General features: G+C 38.1%; 1 protein-coding gene across 2 annotated transcripts in view; it reads right to left on the reverse strand.

Moving 5' to 3' along the window:
- VPS50 (VPS50 subunit of EARP/GARPII complex) overlaps window positions 1-26,296 on the reverse strand; it is a 140,293-nt gene that overhangs the window by 113,156 nt on the left and 841 nt on the right. The window contains exons 2-6 of one of the 2 annotated variants that reach the window (XM_086397880.1): window positions 17,200-17,268; window positions 5,077-5,199; window positions 3,700-3,771; window positions 1,475-1,528; window positions 522-592 (exon numbers count right to left, since the gene is read on the reverse strand). In XM_086397880.1, coding sequence (XP_086254006.1) covers window positions 522-592; window positions 1,475-1,528; window positions 3,700-3,771; window positions 5,077-5,199; window positions 17,200-17,268 — 389 coding nt within the window. The remainder of the gene's footprint in view (window positions 1-521; window positions 593-1,474; window positions 1,529-3,699; window positions 3,772-5,076; window positions 5,200-17,199; window positions 17,269-26,296) is intronic. The other variant, XM_086397881.1, reaches the window with a different exon arrangement.

Consider the following 26,296-nt stretch of genomic DNA (forward strand, 5'->3'; position numbering starts at 1 on the left):
TTTATAAAAACAACAATCTGTAACATGTTGGAAATTAAAGGAAAAAAAAAAGGCTGGTCCTTCACCAGAGACAGTTTGAGAAGCACTGATTTAAGCAATACAAAAACACTAATATTTGGGGACTTTCCTGGCAATCCAGTGGTTAAAGACTTCACCTTCCAAAGCAGGGGGTGTAGGTTTGATCCCTGGTCAGGGAACTAAAATCCCATATACCTCAGGGCCAAAAAACCAGAACATAAACAACAGAAGCAACATTATAACAAATTTGATAAAGATTTTTAAAATGGCCCACATTAAAAAAAAAAAAAAAAAACTTAAGAAAACTAATATTTTTAATCCTTAACTAGATTTTAAAACATTTTCCACACACCTTCTTACTGCAGTTTATAAATCATGATGTATGTTCAGTTAATGAATAGCATTCTAGAAACCACAATCGTAATTTAAAAACTCAATTTTCCAAGACAGTTTCTCTTAAATGTTATTTAGCTTAAAGAACAAAGCATCATCAAACACAATACCTCCTCCCATTGGTGCAGATTACAGCAGCTAACTGAAGACCTGTTTGTAATGAGGTAACTCTTTCAAGTTCCTATGGAAAGACGAGGTGTAGGTTACTGTGCGAGGCATTTTATCTTTCTTTCTTATTGATATGGTTCTCTAACAAAAACTTTAGTGGGTTTCAAAGAGAAGCCTGCTTGATAAACAAAGTAACAACAAAGATACCTGAACTTGTACACTGTTGGTATATTTCTCATAAAATCATTTTAGATAACTACTTTGAATTGATTTTCATCATGGCATGTCACAAAATATTTAGGCAGTATTGCTTGTAAGGAAATGTAGACCCATCCTCTTTTCAGTTCAGTTCAGTCGCTCAGTCGTGTCCGACTCTTTGCGACCCCATGAATCGCAGCACGCCAGGCCTCCCTGTCCATCACCATCCTCTTTTAGATGGGTGTAAATAAATACTAATAATATATTCGTTTAAATGTTTCTATCCAAGAGAACTTCATAAGATAATGACAAATATGACAAACATGATTTGTTTGCTAAGATGCTTTTACAGTGAATGGCTTTGTTTGAACATAGATATTTCAGTGCATTCTGAAGTCTCTGTTTTTCTGATGAAAAGGCAGATTCAAAGAGACAGTTCCAATTTTATCATATTTTAAAGGCAGACTGAGCAATCAGTGTTGATGATCTGAGTTGCAAAATACACAGAAGCAATTTTCACTGGCTGTTCTTAAGTTAGGAAAACCAAACAGATTAGAGTCAGATATAAAAACTCTTTCATTTCCCATAGTTTGGTAAATTCCCCACATGAGAGAAAAAACCATATACAAACACAACCCAAATAAAATTAATATGTTGCTATAAACTACAGACAAAAGAATAAATATTTCAAATTCCAAGTATAAGTCACTCACACATTTTTAATATTTTACTTTACAAATAACAAATATTATCCTACCTTGACATAAGCAGGCTGTTTTTCAAGGATTAAATCTGCTACTTTTTTTGAGACCTAGAAGAACACGCAATCAAATAAAGGAAATAAAAGAAAAAGCCTCATGCTTCCTATTACATTTTACATTTAAAGTTTTAGCAAGAACATTCAACAGGGCTTCTCAATCACTCCTACAGCAGATTCTGGCATGCTATGGCCACACACATGTCTCTGTTCACGAATTTAGTAAAAGAGGTATAGCACGTAGCATAATACCTGGTCCTTAATAGAAACTCAATAAATGGTCATTATTACTGTTAATAACATGAGTATCATTATTTGATTTCACTAACATGTGCAAAAGTCTATCTATCTTTAAGGGTACTGGAGTTGCTTTCAAAAGACAGACTTAAGATAAAAAAATATTTAATCTACTCAAGTTACGGAAATACCATCTGGGAAACAGAAAATATCCTTGTCCCCTTTAAACTCTTTGTACTGCATAAGAAGACAAACAGCAATTTGGTCCACTACTTCTGAAAACCTGAAAATATGCTTTTTTGGAGCGCTATGAAGATACTGAAGGTTTCTTGGTCAGTTTCATGAATAATGTTAGTGTATGCAATGTAGAACTCTAATGATCTGGAACACAAGTTTCTTATTTCACAATCTCAGGGACCTCTGCAGCCCTGCACTGAAGGGGCACCATGACCAGCAATGACCATGACCATGCTGAGGGGCACAGAAGGCACTTAGTGACCATCTGCTCAAGAAATACAATCGTATCCCCTGCCCCAACGCAGCTGAGGACAAAACGTTACACACGCGTTCGACTACTACATTAATTCTTTCATGTTTTCTTAATCTGCTCTGAATTTGTGTAGATCTGTATAGACAGGAACTTGTAGGGATGTGCACAGACAGAAACCCACTGAATCTTACCAAACTGTTTTCTGAGTCATTCGTTCATTTGTGTGTGTTCATTGCTTTTTGTTTATTGTTACAGGTTTTTCCATTTTTCTTGTTTTAAATAGACCATGTGGCTATTTTAGCTTCCACGGCACCAGGCAGTGTGCTGAGTGCTTTTCTTGCATTACCTCAATTAGTAATTAGGACAATCTACTGAAATGGGTGACATGTTTCCTTATTTTCCAGGGGGTGTAATCTTAGACAGTAATAATTCACCCGCAGTAAGTTGCAAGGTCACGGTTCAAGGCCAGGTTGATCAGATTCCAAAGGCCACTATGCTACATGGCCCTTGTGGTGGGATTCATTCCCAAAATACTACTACCACATGAGTTACAGAAGAGGGGGGAGTACATATTAAAACACGCTGAGACCAAAAGGCAAAAGGTGCCACCATCCGCTGAACTCAAATTCTCCAGAACCGCAACATGCTTTTACTATACAAGTGCTGAGGGCCCTTCCCCACGCTACTGCTACCAGCCTCTAGGAGATCTCAGCACCCACTGAGGCCTCTGGGTATAACCCAAAAGATACAGAAGTATATCTTCCTTTGTCTCATGTATTATTAAAGATCGTATGTTAAATTAAAATGGCTGAACGTATTATTACTGCTTTTAGTATTAAAAAATTAACAAGACTACTTACTACCATTATTTAATCTCCTACAGTACTGAGTTTTATAAAAGGAATTCAGCCTAACACACAAAAAACAGAAAATCACAGAATTTTACATCATTAGGTAAAATGCAGGCCCAGCCCACTACTTCACAAATGACACAAGAGATTTAGCAAGGCAAAGTGACTTGCCCAATGTCACACGATTAATAGTGACAGCAGTTCAGACTTTCTGAATCTTAACCCTGTATTCTCTTTGGACCTTTCAACTAGAAGTGGGAGCCTTTACTCTGATATAAGAACATTCTATCATAAAACTGTGGGTTAGGAAAAAAAAAACTATGGATAGGAAAGTCACACACCATGTGACAAGGAGCAATCTAAGCAGGTACTTAGTAATTTGAAAAAAATAAATTCAAAATTCTTTCATCATGTTTAGGATTCCAGAGAAAGAACACCAAGTTCTAGAAGCAAATCTATCAAAGTAATATGAGGGGAACTGAATAGTAAATTTGAATACATATAAATGTATCATTTGAGTCAAAGGCATGTCAAATAATAAGATTTGTTTAAAATGTTAGTGTATTAGTGAAACCATAAAACCTGTAAACATTACACTGCTCTGTTGTTTCCTTTACAGTTTTGTCAGAAATGTGTCTTTTACTTACCGCAGCTTGCTGTTGTTTCAATTTGTCTCTGTACTCCTCTAATTCTTGCAAATTGAGAACAGGAGGGAGCTTCTAAAAGGAAAAATCCATAAACAAAGAGTGAAAAAAATCAATTGTTTAGTTTCACTTCCCTGCACACCTAAGTAAGGGATTACAATCTGCACATACAAAAGTGTCACACCTCACACCTCCTGTCCTTCCAACCTCCGCACTAGACCCCAGACACCAGCCTGTATATCTGGTACTAACCCTCTGGGGTTCAAGCTCCACCCTCCCTCTGCTATCTCCACTGCCGCCACCTCCAACCTCCTGGAAATCCCACTCCTGTGGGGACTCCTGGCCCCTAAGCTGGGAAACTCTGCTTCCAATACCTGTAACAGGAGAGTGTGAGAAAGTTCCTAACCCTAATTCCCCAGTCTACCAGCCACTGGTATCTCCCTAGTCGTCCACGACAGAACTCAAAACCTACTTCCCCTCTGAAATACGAATGGAAATTAACGCCTACACGTGTAGTGCGATAGTGATGGTTATTTGAAGACACAGATTATACATACTCCGGAGGACAGTATGAAAGTGAAAGTGTAGTCGCTCAGCTGTGTCTGACTCTTTGCAACTCCATGGACTGCAGCCCGCCAGGCTCCTCTGTCCATGGGATTCTCCAGGCCAGAATACTGGAGTGGGTTACCATTCCCTTCTCCAGGGGATCTTTCTGACCCAGTGATCAAACCCAGGTCTCCCGCATTCCAGGCAGATTCTTTACCATCTGAGCCACCAGGGAAACCCAGAGGGCAATATGGGAACTAACAAAAATGCATGCCATGGTGAAGATGGGAAAATACCAGGTTAGACCTCCAGTCTCAGTCAAATGATGACGAAATTTCCGAATAAGCTGGGTACTAGCTCTAGGTACTACATATGAAGCATGTATGCATACAGCATTTGGTTTCATCTAAAACCCAAATTTTACTATTCTGACTTTTTTTAATTCTTATAAATTTAAAATGCCAAAGTTATAAACATTATGGCACAGGGGTATTTTTCACAACTAAATAATGATGTAAATATACTTTCATGATTAAAAGTCTCAGAGCTTTCCTAAACATATTTAGCCAACGTAAAATAAGATAGAGGCAGTACACTAACATAATTGTGTGCTGAGAGTTAAAAATGAAAAATACAAAAATTAACCTTACATTTAAAAAAATAATCTCATCTTTAAACAATGCTGAAAGTTCATTTAATCACAATGTGGTTATCACAGATAGGTCCTAGTATCAAACATAAATACAATGACCCTAAAAACCATTCATATTTCACTCACAAATTTAAATCACTGAACAAAACTGGCTTTAGATAGGTTTTAATGAATTTTTTTACCTCCAGTTCATATTTAACAATATCAAATGAATCTGTAGAAAAATACACTTGTTCAATACTATTAATTAGTTCTTGTTCAGCTTGAGGGTCACTAGGCTGTTCTCGAAGTTCTCGGAATTCCTCCTTTAAGGGAAAACAAACAACAAAAAAAAAATTATAGCACTTGTAGTTGCTATAATTCTATCTGCACAGAAATAATCATCTGTCTTAAGCCTGACCAATCTCCTGGGAAACACTGACCAAGGAGACAAACTGACAGAAAATAAGAAGAAAGTTTGTGAAAAGTTAGGAAAAAGTCAAACACTAAAAATCACCCATCTATTGGAGGAAAATACTAGCCAGTTCTAAGATTCAGATTTTATTTTCAATTCCTGGTGTATCAACTAGTAGTTGAGAAAATTCAGATGTTAAACAAAAAGAAAAAAAAGTGACTACCTAATACCTATCATATATACACACAGTTTCTTCATCTCAAGTGTGTTAGTCGCTCAGTCGTGTCCAACTCTTTGCGACCCCATGGACTGTAGGGATCCATGGGGTTCCCCATGGAGCCCCACCTGGCTCCTCTGCCCATGGAATTCTCCAGGCAAGAATACTGGAGTGGATAGCCATTCCCCTCTCCAGGGGATCTTCCCAACCCGGGGACTGAACTCAGGTCTTTCACACTGCAGGCAGATTCTTTACTGTCTGAGCCTCCAGGGAAGCCCTCTCTTCGTCTAACAATGCTCTAGAATCTGTCCCACCACAGATAACCAGTGGACAACATTTCAGTGACTTTCGGGTCACAATCAGTATTGGAACCCTGAACAGATTTTCTGCTGAAAATCTCACTGCTTGGCTAAGAAAAACTTGTTCCACAAAAGGTTCACAAGGGACTTCCCTAGTGGTCCAGAGGTTAACAATCCGCCTTTCAAGGCAGGAGATTCAGGTTCAATCCCTGGTTGGAGAACTAAGATCCCATATACCAAGGGTGGGGCAACTGAGCCCAGGAGCTGTAACTAGAGAGCCTGCAGGTCGCAATGAAAGATCCTGAGTATCACAACTAAGACCCAATACAGTCAAAAACAAATAAATACTAAAAAAAAAAAAAAAAAAAGGCTCACAAGGTTACTTCTGTACTCCCATGAGGCTTCCTTCAAAGTGTACTGATACTATAATTAATGAACCGATTATGAACCTAAAGCTCTGACAAACTGCTTGCTTTCTAAAGATACATTATGGGGCTTCTGTGGATATGCAACCAAAAAGAGCTTAATAGACAAGTCCTTATCCTTGCATCCTTATCCTATGTAGGTTCACTGCATAATCGGATAAAACTTCAGTTAACTGGGAAATTTCAGTAATACAGATACCCACTTTCTGCCACAGTAATTAATCAAAACATTATTACAGACATATAATTTAATTATTTGGCTTTATTCAAATTAATCTCAAACATTTAAGTACACAAAAAGAAATCAGTATTTAAAATCATTTTACAGTCAAAATAATATTTAACAAGAATTCTTAATGAATCACCACTAATTAAATATACAAAAATTATATGGTTAATTTGAGGACCAAACTTTCCAAGTAGAGGCACTCTAGATTACTTTATTGCAGGGCATAGTTTTCATTTGTAGAAAAGAAAAAAAGGAAGAGCCTAGCTTATATATCTTTAGGATTTTAATTTATATCTTAAATTTATACAATTACTATAAAATTATTTCCTCTCAGTAGATCCAAGCTAAAAGAAAGCATTAGAGCAATAAACCTGAAATTTAATAGTTAACTGTTTACATTTAAAATTCTGATAAATTGAAAACAGAAGGTAAAATCATAAAAACTAAACCTGCCGAATTAAAAGTGCATGAAAAAGAATATGCTTCTTCAGTACCAAAACTCAACTTATAAAAATATACTAACCAAAAACATAAACAGGTTAAAGAGACCGCCATCACTGATTTTGCTGCGATTAGATACAATGAGTGCAGTAAGAAATCCATCATGGTAACAGTGGGAGCTGTATTCCGGTGGGGGTTTATCTACAGCACACTCAGTTGTGCAGCACCTTGGACAACGGCACAGAAGCGTTCCAACAGACTTGTGTTAAACCCACAATATTTGCGGAAGGGTTCCAACTAGTTAGCGTAGCCACAGGCCACCTCCCTGAATACAGTGGAAATCTGAATTGACAGTGAGACATGAAATAGAAAAAGAGATCAGAAATTCCTGGCACTCTCCCTCCCTAAAGGTGCGCAGGCATTTGAAATACCAGCTTCAGACACCGCAAGCTGAGGGAAGGAATAAAGCCCGAGCGAGGGTATGCCTCCCTAGTAATTCCACAGCACCACTGGCAAATAAATGTACTTGGGACTATTCAAACACCAAAAAAACTGAAGATTACAAAAATGCCTAAGAATGAAAACTATCAGATGTGAAACAAGTTGGAAATTCAAACAGACTGCAGTGAATGAGCACTGTCATCTCAAATGTGTAAATGGCATTAACTCCATGCTGAGGTTCTCCCTATATATACTACCTACTGACTAATCAAAGGGAAAGACACAGGTTTTAGCTGCAACTCGGCTATTAACCTTAGTTAATATCAACTTAGTCTCCTCATGCCTATTTTTTTTCCACCTGTAAAGGACATACACACACACTCCAAATGACAGTGAAACAAATATCCAAAGTTATTAAGAATGTCAGAGGGAAAACATGATTTATAAATATCTCACAAATGCTCATTTCACAAAGGTGATATATGTGTAAAAACAAAATGCACAGTCTATATATGTATATAAAAGGTCAAATGCCATTCCTTCGTAGAACACTAAGCAATTATATCACTGAGAGCAGAGAGACTAAAAAGAATTTCAAAGAAGTGACATGCAACACTTAAACACTGGACTAAGTAACCTGGAAGTGAGGGAGAGAGAAAAATCAAGAAAGATAGAAAAAGAAACACAGCACACAAAGCAGAATTCAACCAAAACAAATGCCTGACGCCATGTCCCTATAAAACACCCTCTCCTTTCAGGGGCTCCTGTTTGAACACACACGTCTGACCTCAGTCAGAACACGCTCCGTTCTGCCTGGAAGCATGATCACCGTGTTCCCTTTAATCCCGCTGCACTGCTGTCTGTAAGACTCAGCCACTACCCAATCTCTCTCTAAACGTCTCATTGCTGTCAGTGCCGGCGGCTCCATCAGATTACACACTTCTTGAGGATGGAGGCTTTTCTTTATTCTCCATCATTTGCTCCCAAGTGCCAAGGCACACTGTAGATAAAAATCATGGATCAAACTAAAACTAATTTACACAGTGAATCGTATTTAAAAAAAAAGGAATATAAGAACAAAGGGAAAGGAAGAGACTGTATCTTCTTGTTTTGATAGTCAAAATTATCCACAAACTCCTAAGGAAAGGCTTCTTTCTTCTAAATAGAAGTAACAATAAATGTAAAATGATTGTAGGAATATTTTATGCATATAAAGTAGAAAAATAAAAAAAACAGCTAGACAGTATAGTCCTAAAACAATCACTCCATAATTTTACCATTATGTAAACTGGTTCCCTAGGATTGGAAATGTACAAAAGTATTAATTCTTCACCTAAAACAGAACCAGTTTTGCAAGCCAAACCAGTTTTGCCGCATATATATGCATGCGGCAAAACTTTACATAAACAAACAAAAGATTCCCTACAAAACAAATTTAAAGGTATAATCAGGGGAGTAGAATAATAAATGAAACTCCTCAAGCCAATATTAAACTATGCAATGTTCTTAAAAGTTACAAGAAGATTAGATGCCTTAACTATGTTTGGTAATAAAGTATTTTAGTCTTATGGACTGCTATTAAGAGTACAGTTTTTTAGAGAATTTTTATAGTAAAGTTTATGACACATATAACATTATTATTAATATTAATATTATTAATATTAATAATAGTGGTAGGAATGCTCTGCAAACTTTGAAAATCCAAAAATAATTCATCAGCAACTACAAACTATCCATCAAACATGTCACAACTTGCCTACTAAGGGTGGGTAATCAACTACACCTCAAATAAGTACACAAATGTCACCCCAGAATTAAAGCCGGAGAAAAACTACAATTAATGAGCTTAATTGTAAAGGACATAGAAACAAAAATACAAATGTCAAAAAAGAACAAATCAAACCTCTCTCCCACATTATCATCAGGAAATAACCTGCCGACTAGCAAAGCTCCATTATCTCTTATTTCCCAGTCAAGTCACACATCCCCATTTTAGAACTTTTTTAATTAAAGTCCTACTATGTAAAAATCCTCTATGCTAGGTCATAAAGAAACAAAGATGAGTAAAATACGGCTCTTTGCTCAAATAGCTGCTGAAGTAATAGATGAACAAATGACAATGCAAGGCAGAACAAAAAGGAAATACAAACAAAATGAAGGGCATTAAGGGATTGTAAGCTACCATCTGATGGAAGTGGTGGCATTTACAGAACATGAGAAACGGTAAAATTTAAAATATTAGAGATTGGGGGAATAAGGGTGAAAAAATAAAGCGAAGCAGAAGTAAAAGCAGCAGAGTGGGAAGGCATACAACAGGTTAAGTAACAGTGGATGACTTTCCGCAGGGCAGGAAAATGTCATGGGGGAGAGACGACCTGGACACCAAGAGCCAAGAAAACGGAACAACCGTGATGCTGTTAAAATTCAACACACTTTCATATAAACTAGGACCACATTCTTCCTTTACTAAAAATATCTTAACACATTACCATGGTGCCAGATGCTATATCCAAAAACAAGCATAAACATTCAACATTTTCTTAACATAATACACCAAGCAGGAATATTTTGGGAAAGTGGTAGATAATGCAGAAGTCATTCAGAGTTTTAGAGGCTGTCTCTTCCAGCAGTCACAGTACACCATAAGGTTGTATATAATATATACTACCTAGCCTGTTCTTCTATTCTGATCATCTCTGGGATAAAGCTACATGAACGTATTAATACATATAAAAATGCATATTGCAAATGTAACTTTTTGAAAAAGAAAGAAAATCAGAATAGAAATTTAAGTCAACATCTTTGATTTTGGCCAAGCCATGTTTCCTCTCAACATTACAACAAAAGGTCATATGAGAACTGGGGATTCAAGTCTATAAAACAATTGGAGCCCTCAAGTGTAAAGGTGTTATAGAACATTTCCAATATATCTATGGTTTCCAAAGAAACCAGGCTATAACTTTACAAAACTATCTCCTGCTTAAGGGTTCACCTCTTAAGGGGAGGACATATTCAAGTCCAGGAGGGAAAAGAAAAACTACAAATTTTATATTGAATCACTACTTTCAGATTATCCAAAATACCACACTAATTAAAAATATCAACCCAGGCTCAGGCTTTCAATCCTATTCACTTTTGTAAGTGTAAAAAGTTAGTTATGACAGCTTAACAGTTCTCCTTAACATTATTCGGTTCAATATTCTCTTTGAAAAGTAATTTAATTTTTAAACCCACAGAACAGCCTGGAAACTTATCATCTTCGGTAGTAGGTTTTTATTCAAATAAAAAGGTGAATGCAAAAATCTTCATTTCACAGGTCAGCTTTCAAAATCCTGCAGAAAAATGTAAAGTAGAATAAAAAAAGAAATGCAAACCAACTTCCATTTCTGTACATAGTTTACCAGACCATAGTTCACATTCTATACCAGAATAAATATAGAATGCATTGTATTGGGCACAAGTGAGGGAGTAAAGAAAGTTTGCTCTTACACAGCATGAATTTAGGTTTGCCAGGACAAAAGGTTTATTTGTCTGCTTGCATTTTTCATGAGTCAACAACAACAACAAAAAGCTATTCTGTTATAATAAATACTAAAAACAGAAATCACAGTCTTACTAAAGTTAACATCACATTAGAGTTCTAATTGAGAACAAAACAGGATTATCAAAAACTATACAGAGCTTAAAGGAAGAACAAAAACAGAGTTTTCAATATGCAGTCAGTATTATAAAAATCATAAATCACTGAAATTTTCTGTTTCCAAATGAAATAGGATTCAAGATCACAAATACCCTAAAACTATACATCTACCAATGTAAGTTTATAATGAATTGACAGATGTCTGATTACGTTGGGAAAATGGCATATTTTCTTAAAATTATTATTAGAACAACAATAATCTATCAAAGCAGCTGGTTTATCATCTTCTGTGTGTTTTAAATAAAACATAGCTTTTCAAGCCAACTCTGTTTTCTTCAGGCTGTCAGTGCCATCTAGTGGAATATTATTAGCACTACAATTTGAAAGGTTTTAGCAACATGATTTATAGATTTTTATAAAAAGGTTATTATTAAAGTAGCATTTTAATTCTTTCCTCAAAGTAACAACCCAAATGTACACATATTTGTCTTTAAAGAAAGATATATTGAAGAAAAACTGATTTTATTCATAGAAATACACTGAATTATTAACATGTAATAAAAATCACAAAACGATCAAGCCAAACTTTCATATTTGATACGCTGCCAAATATTTTTACTTATTTCTCTTATTCAATAGCTATGCTATTTTACCCCAAGTTTATTCCTATGATAAAGAAACCATTAAAGCTAACTGCTTTGGAGGGAGGCATCAAATATACATCTATTTTTAAAAGCTATCTTTAAAAATGTCTCAACTTCAGTGAAAACTATCAAGCTATTTGCCACATGCCTGTCAAGCTAAAGCTGACTACAAGACACATAAACTGAAGCACAGAGACAAGTCCAGTGTCTAAGCCTTAGGTTAGGGCTTCCGGTTTTAGTTTTCAAACACCTGATCAGACCCTCTCTTTACAAGAATTTCTTTTAAATTGAGATTTCTACCTATTCTGAGAAAAGATATCATAGCACCTTCAATCCCAGTGTCTAATGACCTTCCAATTCCTTCACCTTCGACAGCCAATAAAATCCTCAGTCCTAAATCCTGTTTCTTAAATGTCTCTCAAATTTTAACTTTTCTTCATTTCCTAAACCTCATATCATCTTTTTAATCAGTATCCTGGCACAGGACTGCCACTCAAAACTCTATCTGTACACTAGTTATCCTTCAAAAACAAATTCATCGCCAACTCTAGAAGACCCAGCACCCACATCTGCCTACCCCCATCATTTCCTAGCTGTGCTACCACTATGCATCCTTACTAGAGACCTCTACTGTATCCTCCCACGTTGTCTATTTTTGCTTGTCTCTTTTACTCAGGTTGAGGTAGGAACAGAGTCTTGTACTTCTTTGCATCTTCATAACTTAGTAACTGCCTGGGTCAATGAATCATTGCCAAAAGCACAATAAATCATTGCCAGATCTTTTATGATCTGCTAGAAAGAGTGGTTAAGAATCCCAAAGCATCTAAAGCCAAGAGAAGCAGAATTTCATTAATGATTAAAAAGAACACAGATAAACATTTTTATCCATGAGTGCCTAAGAAAAATTCTAAATAATTTTGCAGATCCACAGTCACAATCCCTCTCGGAACCACCTGCAGAAGATACCTGTCTTAAATGAAACATAATCATAAATTCAAAGTTTTTATCCCAATCACTAAAGCTAAAAAAGTCTCCTAGTCAAAAGTGTTAAAACTAATTCTGTCTATATCAGACAGTAATATACTCATCTTCTTTAAAAAAAAAAAAAAACTGCTCAGTTTATTCTTTTGATTGTATTTTTATGTCATATCTCTCCTACAAATATTACAATAGAGATACTAAAAAACATCAGTGCTAAAAGGGCTCTAGTTTAATCACATTTTCACAGATGAGGAAGCTGAGGTATAAAGCTATTAAAATGACTTCCCTTTAATAATAAGCTAAACGTTTAAGTCAATACTTGAACCAGCTCTCCTGGCTCTTATTCCAGCACTTTCCTCATGTCTTGGTAAAGTTCTGAAAATAAAGCTCTGTAATTAGGGTCATTTTAGGAGTCTTTTCATGGATACTAAGAAGTCAGTCAATCCATTTCTCTTACTTCACAGAGGTAGTCTAAAAGCTAGCATACACTCTACCCGAAATCCCAGAATGTTATATAGTAGAAATGCCACAGAATAGGTAGGTACTCAATAAATATTTGTGGACTAAATTAGGCATACAAAAAATATTTTCTTATATTTAGACAAATATATTTTCAGGTTTTGACAGAAACAGATTTCTTTTGGCTCCACACCCTATATTTTCCTTTAATGAAAAAAATCAAAGGCATAGCTAAACCAACGATGCAAGAGTAGATGCAGCAGAATCCTATTTGTATTCATGAGTCAGTAAGATCAAGGCCTGAAAAAAAATGAAACTAACCCCATCCCCCAAAAATCCTTATTGTTAAGGAGGCAGTATTTCAGTAAAAATTCATAAATAATATTAGTATTAGCTCTCTTTTTCAGGTTTATGACATGTAACTATTCCAACCAGTCCATTCTGAAGGAAATCAGCCCTGGGATTTCTTTGGAGGGAATGATGCTGAAGCTGAAACTCCAGTACTCTGGCCGCCTCATGCGAAGACTTGACTCATTGGAAAAGACTTTGATGCTGGGAGGGATTGGGGGCAGGAGGAGAAGGGGATGACAGAGGATGAGATGGCTGGATGGCATCACTGACTCGATGGACATGAGTCTGAGTGAACTCTGGGAGTTGGTGATGGACAGGGAGGCCTGGCGTGCTGAGATTCATGGGGTCGCAAAGAGTCGGACACGACTGAGTGACTGAACCAAACCGATGGGAAGTTTACCTAAAGCCTAGATGTAGATTTATAAAGTTCAGGTATTTTTAAACCATGATTCAGCAAGTCCTTTCAAATAGTCCTAATAACTTCTGTAACTACTAAACACGTGGCTATTACAATTATTACATACTATAATAAGTTTTGGTCTTAATTTTTCAGAATTCTTATAACCAATTATCTAAAAATCTTTCACATGATTCAAACAGTATATATTTCCTTAAATGAATATTCAGTCAATAGATACAGTATAGATTAATTTCTTATAGCCTTATCTGCTACACCAAAAAAATCCCATTAATTTGAAAAAAACAGTATCCATTTCCCAAAAATAAAATTTTAGATCATTACTAACTCTTTATTCTACTTTCTTCCCCACAAAAACTGTCAGGAATACTACCAAATTTTTATCTACAACAGTTTCTGTGGTCCCCCTCTCTTTCTCCACATTGCACGCGCAGCTTGGCCAATGGTGCCCAAACACAGCTCCTCACTGGACTCGGCTGGGGATCATTAAACACTACGGATGCCTAGCCCCACCCCCCACGCAGTAATGAGAATGGGGTACCTCAGCGGTAAAGAATCTACCAGCAACGCAGGAGAGGTTCAATCCCTGGGTTGGGAAGATCCCCTGGAGAAGGAAATTGCAACCCATTCCAGTATTCTTGCCTGGAGAATGCCATGGACAGAGGAGGCTGGCGGGCTACAGTCCATGGAGTCACAGGAGTCAGACATGACTGAGCGACTAAGCAACAACAATGGCCTGGGTACTAGCAATTCTAATGTGCAACATGTGTGCACCACTGACCTCGGCTCTGAAGTACTTCAGCTATGATTTTTATTATTATTATACTTTACAATATTGTATTGGTTTTTTTTAATCTACCTCAAAGTTTTCCTTTCCTATGGCAAATTCTGAAAAGTAATCCTTTTTTCTTTTTTACCTTCTATACTATTTTCTCCACCCAAATCCTAAATTTCCAGTATATGGATTATTATTGACTTGCATCTCCTCTAAAGATTGGATACAGTGTCATCTTGTCTATAAAATACAGAAACTGTACCAGATGATTTCTAAGGTTTCTTCCATTCAGAATTTATATAGTACTCAAAAGAAAAAAAAAAAAAATCAACAGTACTTTCTAGGTTATCAAGCTCCCCTGGCGCCCTTCCTCAGTTCTCCTTAACTACCCTCCTTTTTCTGCGTTGAACCATATGAAATCAGCCAATATTAAACCATTTCTAACCTAAAACACAGCCATTTCATATGCTCCGTCTTAATAACACCTCCTGCTTTCCCTTTATACAAAACATACCCAAGCTAAACTTTCTTTCTTTCTTGAAAACCCCAATGAAATCTCAATTCCCTGTTATAACTTAGAAAGACACGATGACATGAATAGGCAAAAGAAATGGGTCCAGTCCTGGAGATAAAAGGTGCTTTTTTCTTTTTAATGGTCTACCCATACTTGAGTAAGGGAAAGCTATTAAATGAATTAATGCTTAAAAGTTTCTCTAGGCTAAAGGCTAAATTAAAGCAGAGATACTACAGTTTACCTAAATTGCCTTCTTAGTGTGTGTCTATCAGACTACTGCCCCAGGCTTAACCATCACTCGAATCATTTACACCTGTTGACCCTGTGATTTCAGACTGTTCTCCCAGAGCCCACCATCTCAAAAGTACACACTGCCAAACATATACATGTATCTATTCTTTTTCAAATTCTTTTTCCATTAGGTTATTACAGAATATTGAGTAGAGTTCCCTGTGCACTAATCAACTATGTGAGTGGGTGAAGTCGCTCAGTCGTGTCCGACTCTTTGCAACCCCATGGACTGTAGCCTACAAGGCTCCTCTGTCCATGGAATTTTCCAGGCAAGAGTACTAGAGTGGGTTGCCATTTCCTTCTCCAGGGGATCTTCCCGACCCAGGGATCAAACTCAAGTCTCCCGCATTGCAGGCAGACGCTTTACCATCTGAGCCACCAGGGAAGTTTATACTCCAATGTAAAACATAAAAATTCTTAAAAAAAATTTTAATAAGAAAATATACACTGCTGATCACTGACAGGGAGAGAGTTGGGAGTCAGTAAGAAGACTGTAAAATAAGATCATTATAAATTCACTACCTACCACTACTGGAAAGACATCATGAGCTCATGGTTTAAAGACAACAGAAAATTCTATGCAATACATTATTGTATTTTTTTTTAAAGGGGCTCACTCATCAGTTTCACTGTGGTTCTGAAACATCTAATGCCATCTAATTCAAGGCATGTTCATAATGCCTGATACACTTTTTTTTAAGTCAAAGAAATAGAAAATGACCTGTCAATTAGGATTAATGGTTATCTCTCAATTCCCAATTTTATCACATCCAACAGTCTTTTATAACACTATGTATAACGGTTCAAAATGCCTCTATAAGGCTTCTGTCTGAGCCATTTCATGCAAAAGGGTTGGTCAGAATTTCATCATATTTGGATCTGACCTAATATTAAAAAAGCAGTAAAAAAGCTAAGCAGTAAATACAAAATTCACTTTAGGGGGTAAGGTGCCTCAAAGAGGTGGGAAATCCTCCTCCTAAGCAGCTGACACAGAGGTGTGATGAGGGGCCCTGTGACGGCCAGTCAAGAGAAACAAGCCCTTGTACTAAGCTGCCAGGCACAGAAAACAAACAGTTTCAGATATGATCCCCAAATTGAAAACCACAAGAGCAGACATTCAAAACTGGCTTTGATCTGTGCCGGAGCTACTGCAGACCGAGGCAGCTCCAAGCAGTGGGGCCCCAGAGTGAGGCACAGCAGGGACTGGTTTATTTAACAATGGCTAATACTCCTCCTGGGGGGGAGCCAGCTAGCTTTCAAATAACACCTATTAAATTTGTAGATGGCCAAGTTCACATGAATATCAGGGGATTAAAATCCAAGATATCTACAATTTAGTATAAGCTATGCTTTAGCTACTTATTCAAATATCTCTGCTTCATCACGAAAACATAATTTACTATGATTTGGAGCTCAGTGTTACAGCATAAAAAGTAAATCATTTCATTTTATTTATCTGAATTACAGCAGATGAATCAATACGTTTCATTTATATACATATATATATATATATCACTGCTTTCGGGCAAAGAATTTGATGTAGTAATCAACTCTAAATTTATCAATTTCGCATTTTCTGCTTCACAATAATGAATCATACTGCATCCCAATGAGGATGAGAGCAAAAACAAGCCCCAAGCCTATTGCATTATAAAACTTTACCCAGCTCATCACAACAACCATATGCCTGTGGGAGGGAAAAGCTTCTGTGAATCAATTAGTATCCGAAGGCAATACTATTTTCTTCAGGAAGCAAAAAGTCACGCTCACTCATGTAGATCAATACCTTTCCAGGGACCCGGAGACTCTCAATGGCACCAAGATCACTGAAGCTCTCTGGAGGACTTTTCAGACCCTTCAAAAAAGAAAAAAAGATAAAAAAGAGAAGAATTTCAACTGTGCTGCAGAACTGTAACATGAGAGAAAATACTTTTTTGCTTGTCTTGTTATATTACCACCAAGTTTAATGATTTTGATGTGCAGATATGTGCGATTTGTTTATCTCCTTGAACAGTTGCTTTTTAACATTTTATTGTATAAAGAGAACTGCAGGAGGAGTCAAAAATAAGCTGCAAAGCCTTCCCCTTCTTTCACCGAGACCATCAGCTGATAGCAAAAGACTTTCCATTCATATTTCTCAACCCTAAGTTAGACTATACTTACTGAAATAAAAATCACCATTTTAAAAAGACATGCTCCTGTTGTACAATATATAGAATATGTTTCTAAAAATAGCTGTCACAATACATACAGTCCTATTATTAAATCAAGGAAAGATGTACTTTTGGAAATTCAAGATAAAATCACTATATGGCAACTTCATACCTAACGGCTGAAGTCTGAGTTAACCATTATTCAAAAACAACCAAAAGAGAAGAAACGTGGTGACAAAAGCATTCCATAAAAGCACTTATCTATGAGTCAGGACCAAATTCATTTGCCAAATTGGACCTTGGCAAAAAGGTCCCAGCATTATGACTGAGCTAAAAAGATTTTTAAATAATGATACATTTTTAAATGATAAAGGCTTAATTAATACATAAGTAATCCTTAGGATTTACCTTATCACTCTCATCAATGTACCCAATTCATACTATATAACTGAGAGTTAAACCTCACGTCTCACTGCTTTAGCTCTTTGGTGCTTTGTCTCTTCCAGGTTCCCTTGGGGCTCAGTGATCAATAATCTGCCTGCCAAGCCGGAGACCCAGGCTCGATCCCTGGGCCGGGAAGATCCCCTGGGGAAGGAAATGGCAACCCACTCCAGGATTCTTGCCTGGGGCATCCAATGGACAGAGGAGCCTCGCGGGCTATGGTTCATGGATGACGTAGCAAAGAGTCGGACGCGACTGAGTGACTATACAACAACTTTCTGCATTCAGGGATTCTGATTCAAGAATTCAGGGATTCTGAAAGGCTCATTTGTGCACCAAAGAAAGTTATCAAGACAGAAAGAAGTGCGCAATTTAAATTTTCTTTTAAAGCCTCTTTTTAACATAGGCTATTCAAAGCAGACCCCTAAAATCCCTGTAATAATAGTCTGGAAGCAAAATCAGCCCGTACATGAACTTAAGGAGAGATTTATGCTGTTGAGTTTTTGTCCTTTAGCTATCCTATACTGGTCTTCTGGTGTCCATAGCAACCAAAATATATGGCACATTTATTTGAGACTTAGAGTAGAACTTACTCATCTTTAAATTATAGAGGTGTATATTTTATCTTCCCTAATATAAAATATTGCTAATCATAGCTATAATTTTTTTATGACAAGGTGCTCTGCTTCATCCCCAATCTTCCATTTTCCCCAGAAAATGCCCCCCTCCACCCACCTTCTCTCCCTCTTCTCTCTCTCTTCTCCATCCATACTCTCTCCCTCTCTCGTCCTCTCTCATTCTCCCCGTCTTCCTCTCCCCGCACCCTTCTCGCTCTCTCATTCCACCCCACCAAACCAACACCCCACTTTCAGAGCTCCTCTATGAAATTTTCCTAAATCATATGTTTCAAAGAAACACTATTTCTCAGCATCACCTACGGACCAGCTCCATCACCTAGGAAGTTTTTTCCTAAGTCCCACCACAGATCTAATAAATAGGTATTTCTGAATTAGGACAAGGAATTGCATTTTAACAAGCAACCCAGGTGACTGCTATCATTGCTAATGTTTTGGAAACCCTGCTAACATTTCCCCACACCTCTGCCAAAGTAGCAAAGTTTTAAATAGTAAACACACCTCTCTCTCTGGACCCAGGAGAAGGGAAAGACCAAGTTCTGTTTGCCTCTCTAGCCTAGGGCTAGCACAATTTCAGAACAGAGTAAACACCAAAGCAATTAGTAACTTCTTTGGAGCCTCGGTTAAGCTCCAACCTCCAGCTAATTAAAACCCCGTTCCCATGAGAACATGAAACTGACCTTAAAATGAAGTTCCTAGGGAAATCTGCAGGAATAAGAAAAGCATATGGAAGCTTAAGGGCTTCCCAGGTGGCACAGTAGTAAAGAATCTGCCTGCCAATACAGGAGACGCAAGAGACATGGGTTCAATCCATGGGTTGGGAAGATTCCCTTGGAGTAGGAAATGACAATCCACTCCAGTATTCTTGCTTGGAAAATTTCATGGACAGAGGAACCTGGTGGGCTACAGACCATAGGGCCGCAAAGAGTCAGCCAGGACTGAGCATGCGTGCACACACTGAGGCTTAAAGTCTTACAACGAGTGAGAAAATTAAAGTGTGAAACTACTGGTGCATGTGTGTTTTCTTCCTTGTCCCAGTTTCTCACCAATAGTCATCATTAAGGGCATGGCACCAAAAGTGGTGAAGAGGGCAAGGCTGGATTACAGAATTACCCCTTGGACTGCAAGCAGATCAAACCAGTCCATCCTAAAGGAAACCAACCCTGAACACCCATTGGAAGGACTGATGCTGAAGGTGAAGCTCCAACACTTTGGCCACGTGATGCGAACATCTGACTCACTGGAAAAAACCGTGAGGCTGGAAAAGATGAAATAACCCTGATGCAAAAGGAAAAGGGGGTGACGGAGGATGAGATGGTTAGAGAGCATCACTGACTCAATGGATATGAATTTAAGCAAACTCAGGGAAAGAGTGGTGGAAAGAGGAGCCCCGCATGCTATAGTGCATGGGATTTCTAGGAGTCAGACCCGAATTAGCAACTGAACAACAAAATACATTTTATATACACACACTTATATGCATTCATATACACATAAATAAAACTTCATAATTTGATTCAAAACCACAACCAATCCTAAAGTATCTTTTTAAAATATAATGTTCATGCTTTTTAAACAAACCATTTGTTTAACCAACCTAACAGAAATTCTTGGAAGAATATATCAGGTGTCATTTTCTCTTTCCCCAGAGTTATGAGGAAAGAACCCAATGTCTAAAACAAGCAAACAAGTGGTATATACCAGCATCTAGAAAAACACCTTGCCTCCAAGTTAGTTATCACACAATAATTTGCTACTAATATGAATATGTGGCAATTTTCCACCAAACGTACAAAATAAAAGTAATAAAAACTGGAAACCCTATATCCATGTTAGGAAGCAAGGGATTCAAAGAATGGCTTCTGCCATCTTGAACAACCTGCCTATCCTCATAGTCTAATGACAGTAACAATAACTCAGAGGCTCTTATAAGGGATAAAGGAGGTAACATACACAAGAGGCCACAAACAGAGTCTGGTACATGGTAAACACCCTTTAAGTGTTCACCATTATTCTGAACGTCACAGAGAAATGCTTTTATCTCATCAAGACAGAAACCAAGAGTTAGGTAAATGCCTCAAAGCATAATATCTGACACTCATCCGTATTTTAGGATTATAGATCTGATTAGCAATTTTATAAATCTCTATTAACAAATATGAAGTCATCATTTTTATTTTATCTTCACCTCTTTAAAGCACCTCTTTAAAGCAGGAAGTCATGGTTATAGCTATGCTGCTGCTGCTGTTCAATCGCTAAGTCGTGTCTGACTTTTTGTGACCCCATGGACTGCCGCACGCCAGACTCCTCAGTCCTCCACTATCTCCCGGAGTTTGCTCAGGATCATGTCCAGTGAGTTGGTGATGCTATCTAACCATCTCATCCTCTGCTGCCGTCTTCTCCTTTTTGCCTTCAATCTTTCCCAGCATCAGGGTCTTTTCCAACGAGTCGGCTCTTCACATCAGGTGGCCAAAGTATAGGAGCTTCAGGTTCTATAACTATAGCGCTCTGCCTTTATTAAATTGAAACTTTCCCTCTAATCATTAGCCATTGTTGGATTTTCTTTTGTATCTGGTTTTTGTTTTCATAATTTCCCTATACAAAATCCATCATACATAATACCTGCCTCTGCAACTTTCTTTGCCGAATCAGATTACACTTCAGATTTACTTCTGTTTCGTCTACGTGAATCTTCAGCTTCCATTGATGAGACCAGCAACGTAGGTCCCAATGGTCAAAAGAAGCATGTAATGTGGTTTGTGATTCCTTCTCTTTTCAAGCAAAAGTTTCGGCAAAACTCAGAGTGTTTACACTAAGCCCTCGGTTTCTCCCAAACCCACCCGCATCGGGCATTCCTCCTCACCACCTTACCGCAGCACTGCTGTGAGGTCACCAGTGACCTTACTGCTGCTCAGGGCAGAGGCGCACTCCCATTCTCACCCTCCATGGCCCACGTGCAGCATTTAATACAGCTGATCACTCCCTCTTCTTTTCGGTTCTTTACTTGGACCTAACTGGTTGGGATGGTCTCTTTATCCAACAGATATGTACTGAGCATCTGCTACAGGAGAGGCGCTCTTTGGGATGCTCCTTGGGATGCAGGAGAACACTTCCAGGGGGATGCTGCTCACCTCACTGCTCCTTCTCAATCTGCCTTCCTAAATCCCGGAGCTCAGAACACGGAGTCCTCAAAAGCTCCAACTGTGGACTCTTGTTTTATTTCTACACTTATGCCATTGGTGATCTTAGCCAGCAAACACACCCTCCTTATACTCGTGACTCCTGCATGTTTACCTATACCCTGGATTTCGCCTCAAAAATTCAAGCTCTTTCAGCCAACTGCCTACTTTCTTCCTCCAAAAGCCAAGAGGCTTTCAAATGAACAAGTTTAAAATCTTGCTTCCTTCCTTCAATCTGTTCCTCCCTCAGTCTTACCCAGCTCAATTCAATTCTTCCAGCTGCTGGGGCCAAAACATTTGGAGTCACCCTTGAAGTTTCTCTTTCTTTCACAGCCCAAATCCGATCTATTAAGAAATTCTGTCAACTCCACATTCACAATATACCCACGATCTGACCTTTTCTCAACACCTCCACTGCTAGCATCCTGAGACAGGCCCACGTCCTGTCTCACTTGCATTACTGTATTAGCATCCTTACTGGCCGCCCTGGCCTTACCATGAGTGAGAAGAGAAGTAGCGAAGATGAGATGGAGATGAGACTCTATGTGATCTGGCTTCCTGCCCTCACTCTCTGACCTCATCTCCTACCATTTCTCTCGTCACTCACTTCACGCCTCCCACACTGGCCTCTTGCTGCCCTTCAAAGACACTCCTGCCTCAAGGCCTCTGCATCTGCTTTTCCTTCCACCCAGAATTCTCCTTCCCAGACAACCCCAGAGCTCGCTCCCTCACCTCCTTCAGGTTTTACCTCAAGTGTCACCTTCTCAGAGAGGCCTTCTGTGGCCACCGTATCTAAAAAGCACGTGCCGCGTGCGCTCAGTTGCTCAGTCATGTCCGACTCTTTGCGACCCCGTGGACTGTAGCCTGGTGGCTTCTCTGTCCATGGGATTTCCCAGGCAAGAATATTGGAGTAAGGTGCCATTTCCTCCTGCAGGGGATCTTCCAGACTCAGGGATCAAACCTACATCCCTCATCTCCTGCATTGGCAGGAGGATTCTTTACCACTGAGCCACCTGGAAAGCCCCATCTAAAAGTTATACATGACTCTAAATCGCCAACAACTCCCAGAACTCTCTATCCTCTATTCCTCTGAAATGTGTATCACCATGACTGCCTTCACACGTCTGTTCTGTTACTGCTGCATTCCCCACACTTAGAATGGTGCCTGGTACATAGAGTTTGGTAAGCACATGTTGAACAAACTGAAAGAACAGAGGCCAGCATCATGGAGAAAGCAGAACAAAGGAACTCATGTAAAGAGAGAGAGCTAACAAAGGCTGCTCTACACTCTCCTCCAAACCAAGATCCTTGGAGAGCTGAAATGCCAAAAAGTGTCAGAGACCTTAATTTCCTACCTCTTCACATTAACAGCAATATATTATCAGCATATTCTTTAGCCCCTCCAAAAAGAAACATCTTTATTTGTATTTATTTGTAATACTGCTATATTTAACCTAACAATAAACAGTATAAATAAAATTCCCAATGCTAGGCAGCACCCTACTTTCGTACCTCGTAGATTCATAAAAAGTGTATGAATAATGATTAAATATGAGGCTTCTCTGATGGTTCAGACAGTAAAGAATCTGCCTGCAATGCAGGAGACCCAAGTTTGATCCCTGAGTCAGGAAGATCCTGTACTGAAAGGAATCACAAACCACTCCAGTATTCTTGCCTGGAGAATCCCAAGGACAAAGGAGCCTGGTGGGCTACAGTCCATGGAGCTGCAAAGCATCAGACATGACTGAGCAACTAACACACACAAATATGTGGAAGTCAAGCCATAAACAAATATAATTAGGATGACCTTAAAAATCTGTGTGAAACTCCTAATTTTACCTCACCTCCTATATAATACAGTTCCAACTTTTTGTATGTGTTCTTTAGCTTTTTTTTTTTTTTTTCTATCCCAACTAAGCACAGATTTTACCTGCTCAATCTGATAAACAAATGACTGAGGCTGAAGAGTCACCATTTTCAGAACAATTTCACTACATTCGGGAGACATAAGGTTATTATCACTGGTTATCTGGGCTTCTGTATTTTTTCTCTCTCACTCACTCTTACAAAGCAGGGTTAGAAAACAAACCAACCAAAGTACAATGATGGCAATGTTGACTACGCGGAACCACCAGCAAGCAACAGGAGACGGCACCAAACTTAGCTGCTGCACAGAAGTCCAAATTCAGCATGCCAGAGGCAGTTTGGGGGCATCAGTGGGATAATGTACAGAAGTGTATATTGTTTTAAAAGTCAAATGGCTACCAAAGCTAGCCTGAAATCAACAGTTGCTTGAGTTTCTGCAATGGCCAGCTTCCAGTTTTCCCACTTTTCCACCATCAATGCAGCCACTGAGATAATCTCTGTGGTTATGCATTTCTTTGTTAGCCCTAGGAACTGTTAACTCCTTTATCTCTTTACTTTGATCTAATATAAACACTGCTAGGAAAGCCCCATGTGATACATGCAATCATTCCTGTTAGAAAGATGTGAAAACAGATGTTCAAAAAAGGTAATAATGGGGCAAGGATAGCCTCTTCATGAAATGGAGCTGGGGAAACTGGACAGCTATGTGTAAAAGAATGAAATCAGAACACTTCCTAACACCATACAAAAAGATAAACACAAAATGAATTAAAGACCTAAGTGTAAGACCAGAAACTATAAAACTCTTAGAGGAAAACATAGGCAGAACACTCAATGACATAGATCAAAGCAAGATCCTCTATGACCCTCCTCCTGAAGTAATGAAAATAAAAACAAAAATAAACAAGCTGGACCCAGTTAAATTCAAAGGCTTTTGCACAGCAAAAGAAACTATAAACAAGGTGAAAAGGCAACCCTCAGAATGGGACAAAATGATAGCAAATGAAACAACTGATAAAGGAGTAATTTCTAAAATATACAAGCAGCTCATACAACTCAATACCAGAAAAACAAAAACCCAATCAAAAAGTGGGAAAAAGACCTAAACAGATATTTCTCCAAATGGCTAACAAACACATGAAAAGATGCTCAACATCGCTCATTATTAGAGAAATGCAAATCAAAACTACAATGAGGTATCACCTCACACCAGTCAGAATGGCCATCATCAAAAAGTCTATAAATAATAAATGCTGGAGAGGGTGTGAAGAAAAAAGAACCCTCTCACACTGCTGGTGGGAATGTAAATTGATATAGCCACTATGGAAAAGAGTATGGAGATTCCTTAAAAAACTAGGAATAAAACCACCATATGACCCAGCAATCCCACTACTAAGCATTTACGCTGAGAAAACCAAAATTGAAAAAGACACATGTACCCCAATGTTCATTGCAGCACTATTTACAATAGATAGAACGTGGAAGCAACCTAGATGTCCACTGACAGATGAATGAATAAAGAAGCTGTGGTACATATACACAATGGAATATGACTCAGCCATAAAAAGGAACGCGTTTGAGTCAGTTCTAATGAGGTGGGTGAACCTAGAGCCTATTATACAGTGAAGTAAGTCAGAAAGAGAACGATAAATACCGTATACTAACACATATATATGGGATCTAGAAAGATGGCACTGATGAAATTATCTGCAGGGCAGCAATGGAGACAAAGACATGGAACAGACCTGTGGACACAGCGGGCAGGGGTGGGGAGGGTGAGATGTATGCAGAGAGTAACATGGACACTTACATTATCATATGCAAAATAGACAGCCAATGGGAATTTGCTGTATGACTTAGGGAACTCAAACAGGGGCTCTGTATCAACCTAGAGGGGTGGGATGGAGTGGGAGATGGGAGAGAGGTTTAAGGGGGAGGAGACATATGTATACCTATGGCTGATTCATGTTGATGTTTGGCAGAAACCAACAAAATTCTGTAAATCAATTATCCCTCAATTAAAAACTAAAAAAAAATTTTTTTCAGTTAAGTAAAGTTGCTCAAGGTCACACAGCTACAGGATGGACCAGGATTCAAACCCATCCTCAAGAAAGAAGTGTTATGAAGCATAAGACCAGGACTCAACAAATGTAACGAACTGTCAAATCTTACTATCCACTTAATTAAATATTCTATAATTCACAGAACTTTAAAACTTTATCTTCATGACAATAACAACATAATTTGACAGAGGAAAATAATCACATAGAATTTGTGTATTATTCACCAGAGACCTACAATGTGTAATTCACTCAGATGTCTCTCAAATTCTAAACTATCAAATAAGAATTTAATGTGGAATTTGTAGTCTTTTTTCCATGAACAAAAATATTCACAAATGAATCTTTCACTAAATGCTTTGCCTCCACATTCTCCAAAGTTCTCAAAATGACACTGATTTAAAATTCTAATCTAAATTACCCTCTCTAATATAAAAACAATAAAGAATGATCAATTATAGTAAAATATTAGAGCTGAAACAAAGGTATCTAAAACCAAACCATAATCAATAAGTATATAAAAGTAGATTTCTGCCATTTCTGATTTGA

The sequence above is a fragment of the Bos grunniens genome, chromosome 4 (assembly GCF_055505025.1).
Source record: "Bos grunniens cultivar Pamir isolate PY7600 chromosome 4, Bosgru_T2T1.0, whole genome shotgun sequence".
Classification (NCBI taxonomy): domain Eukaryota; kingdom Metazoa; phylum Chordata; class Mammalia; order Artiodactyla; family Bovidae; genus Bos; species Bos grunniens.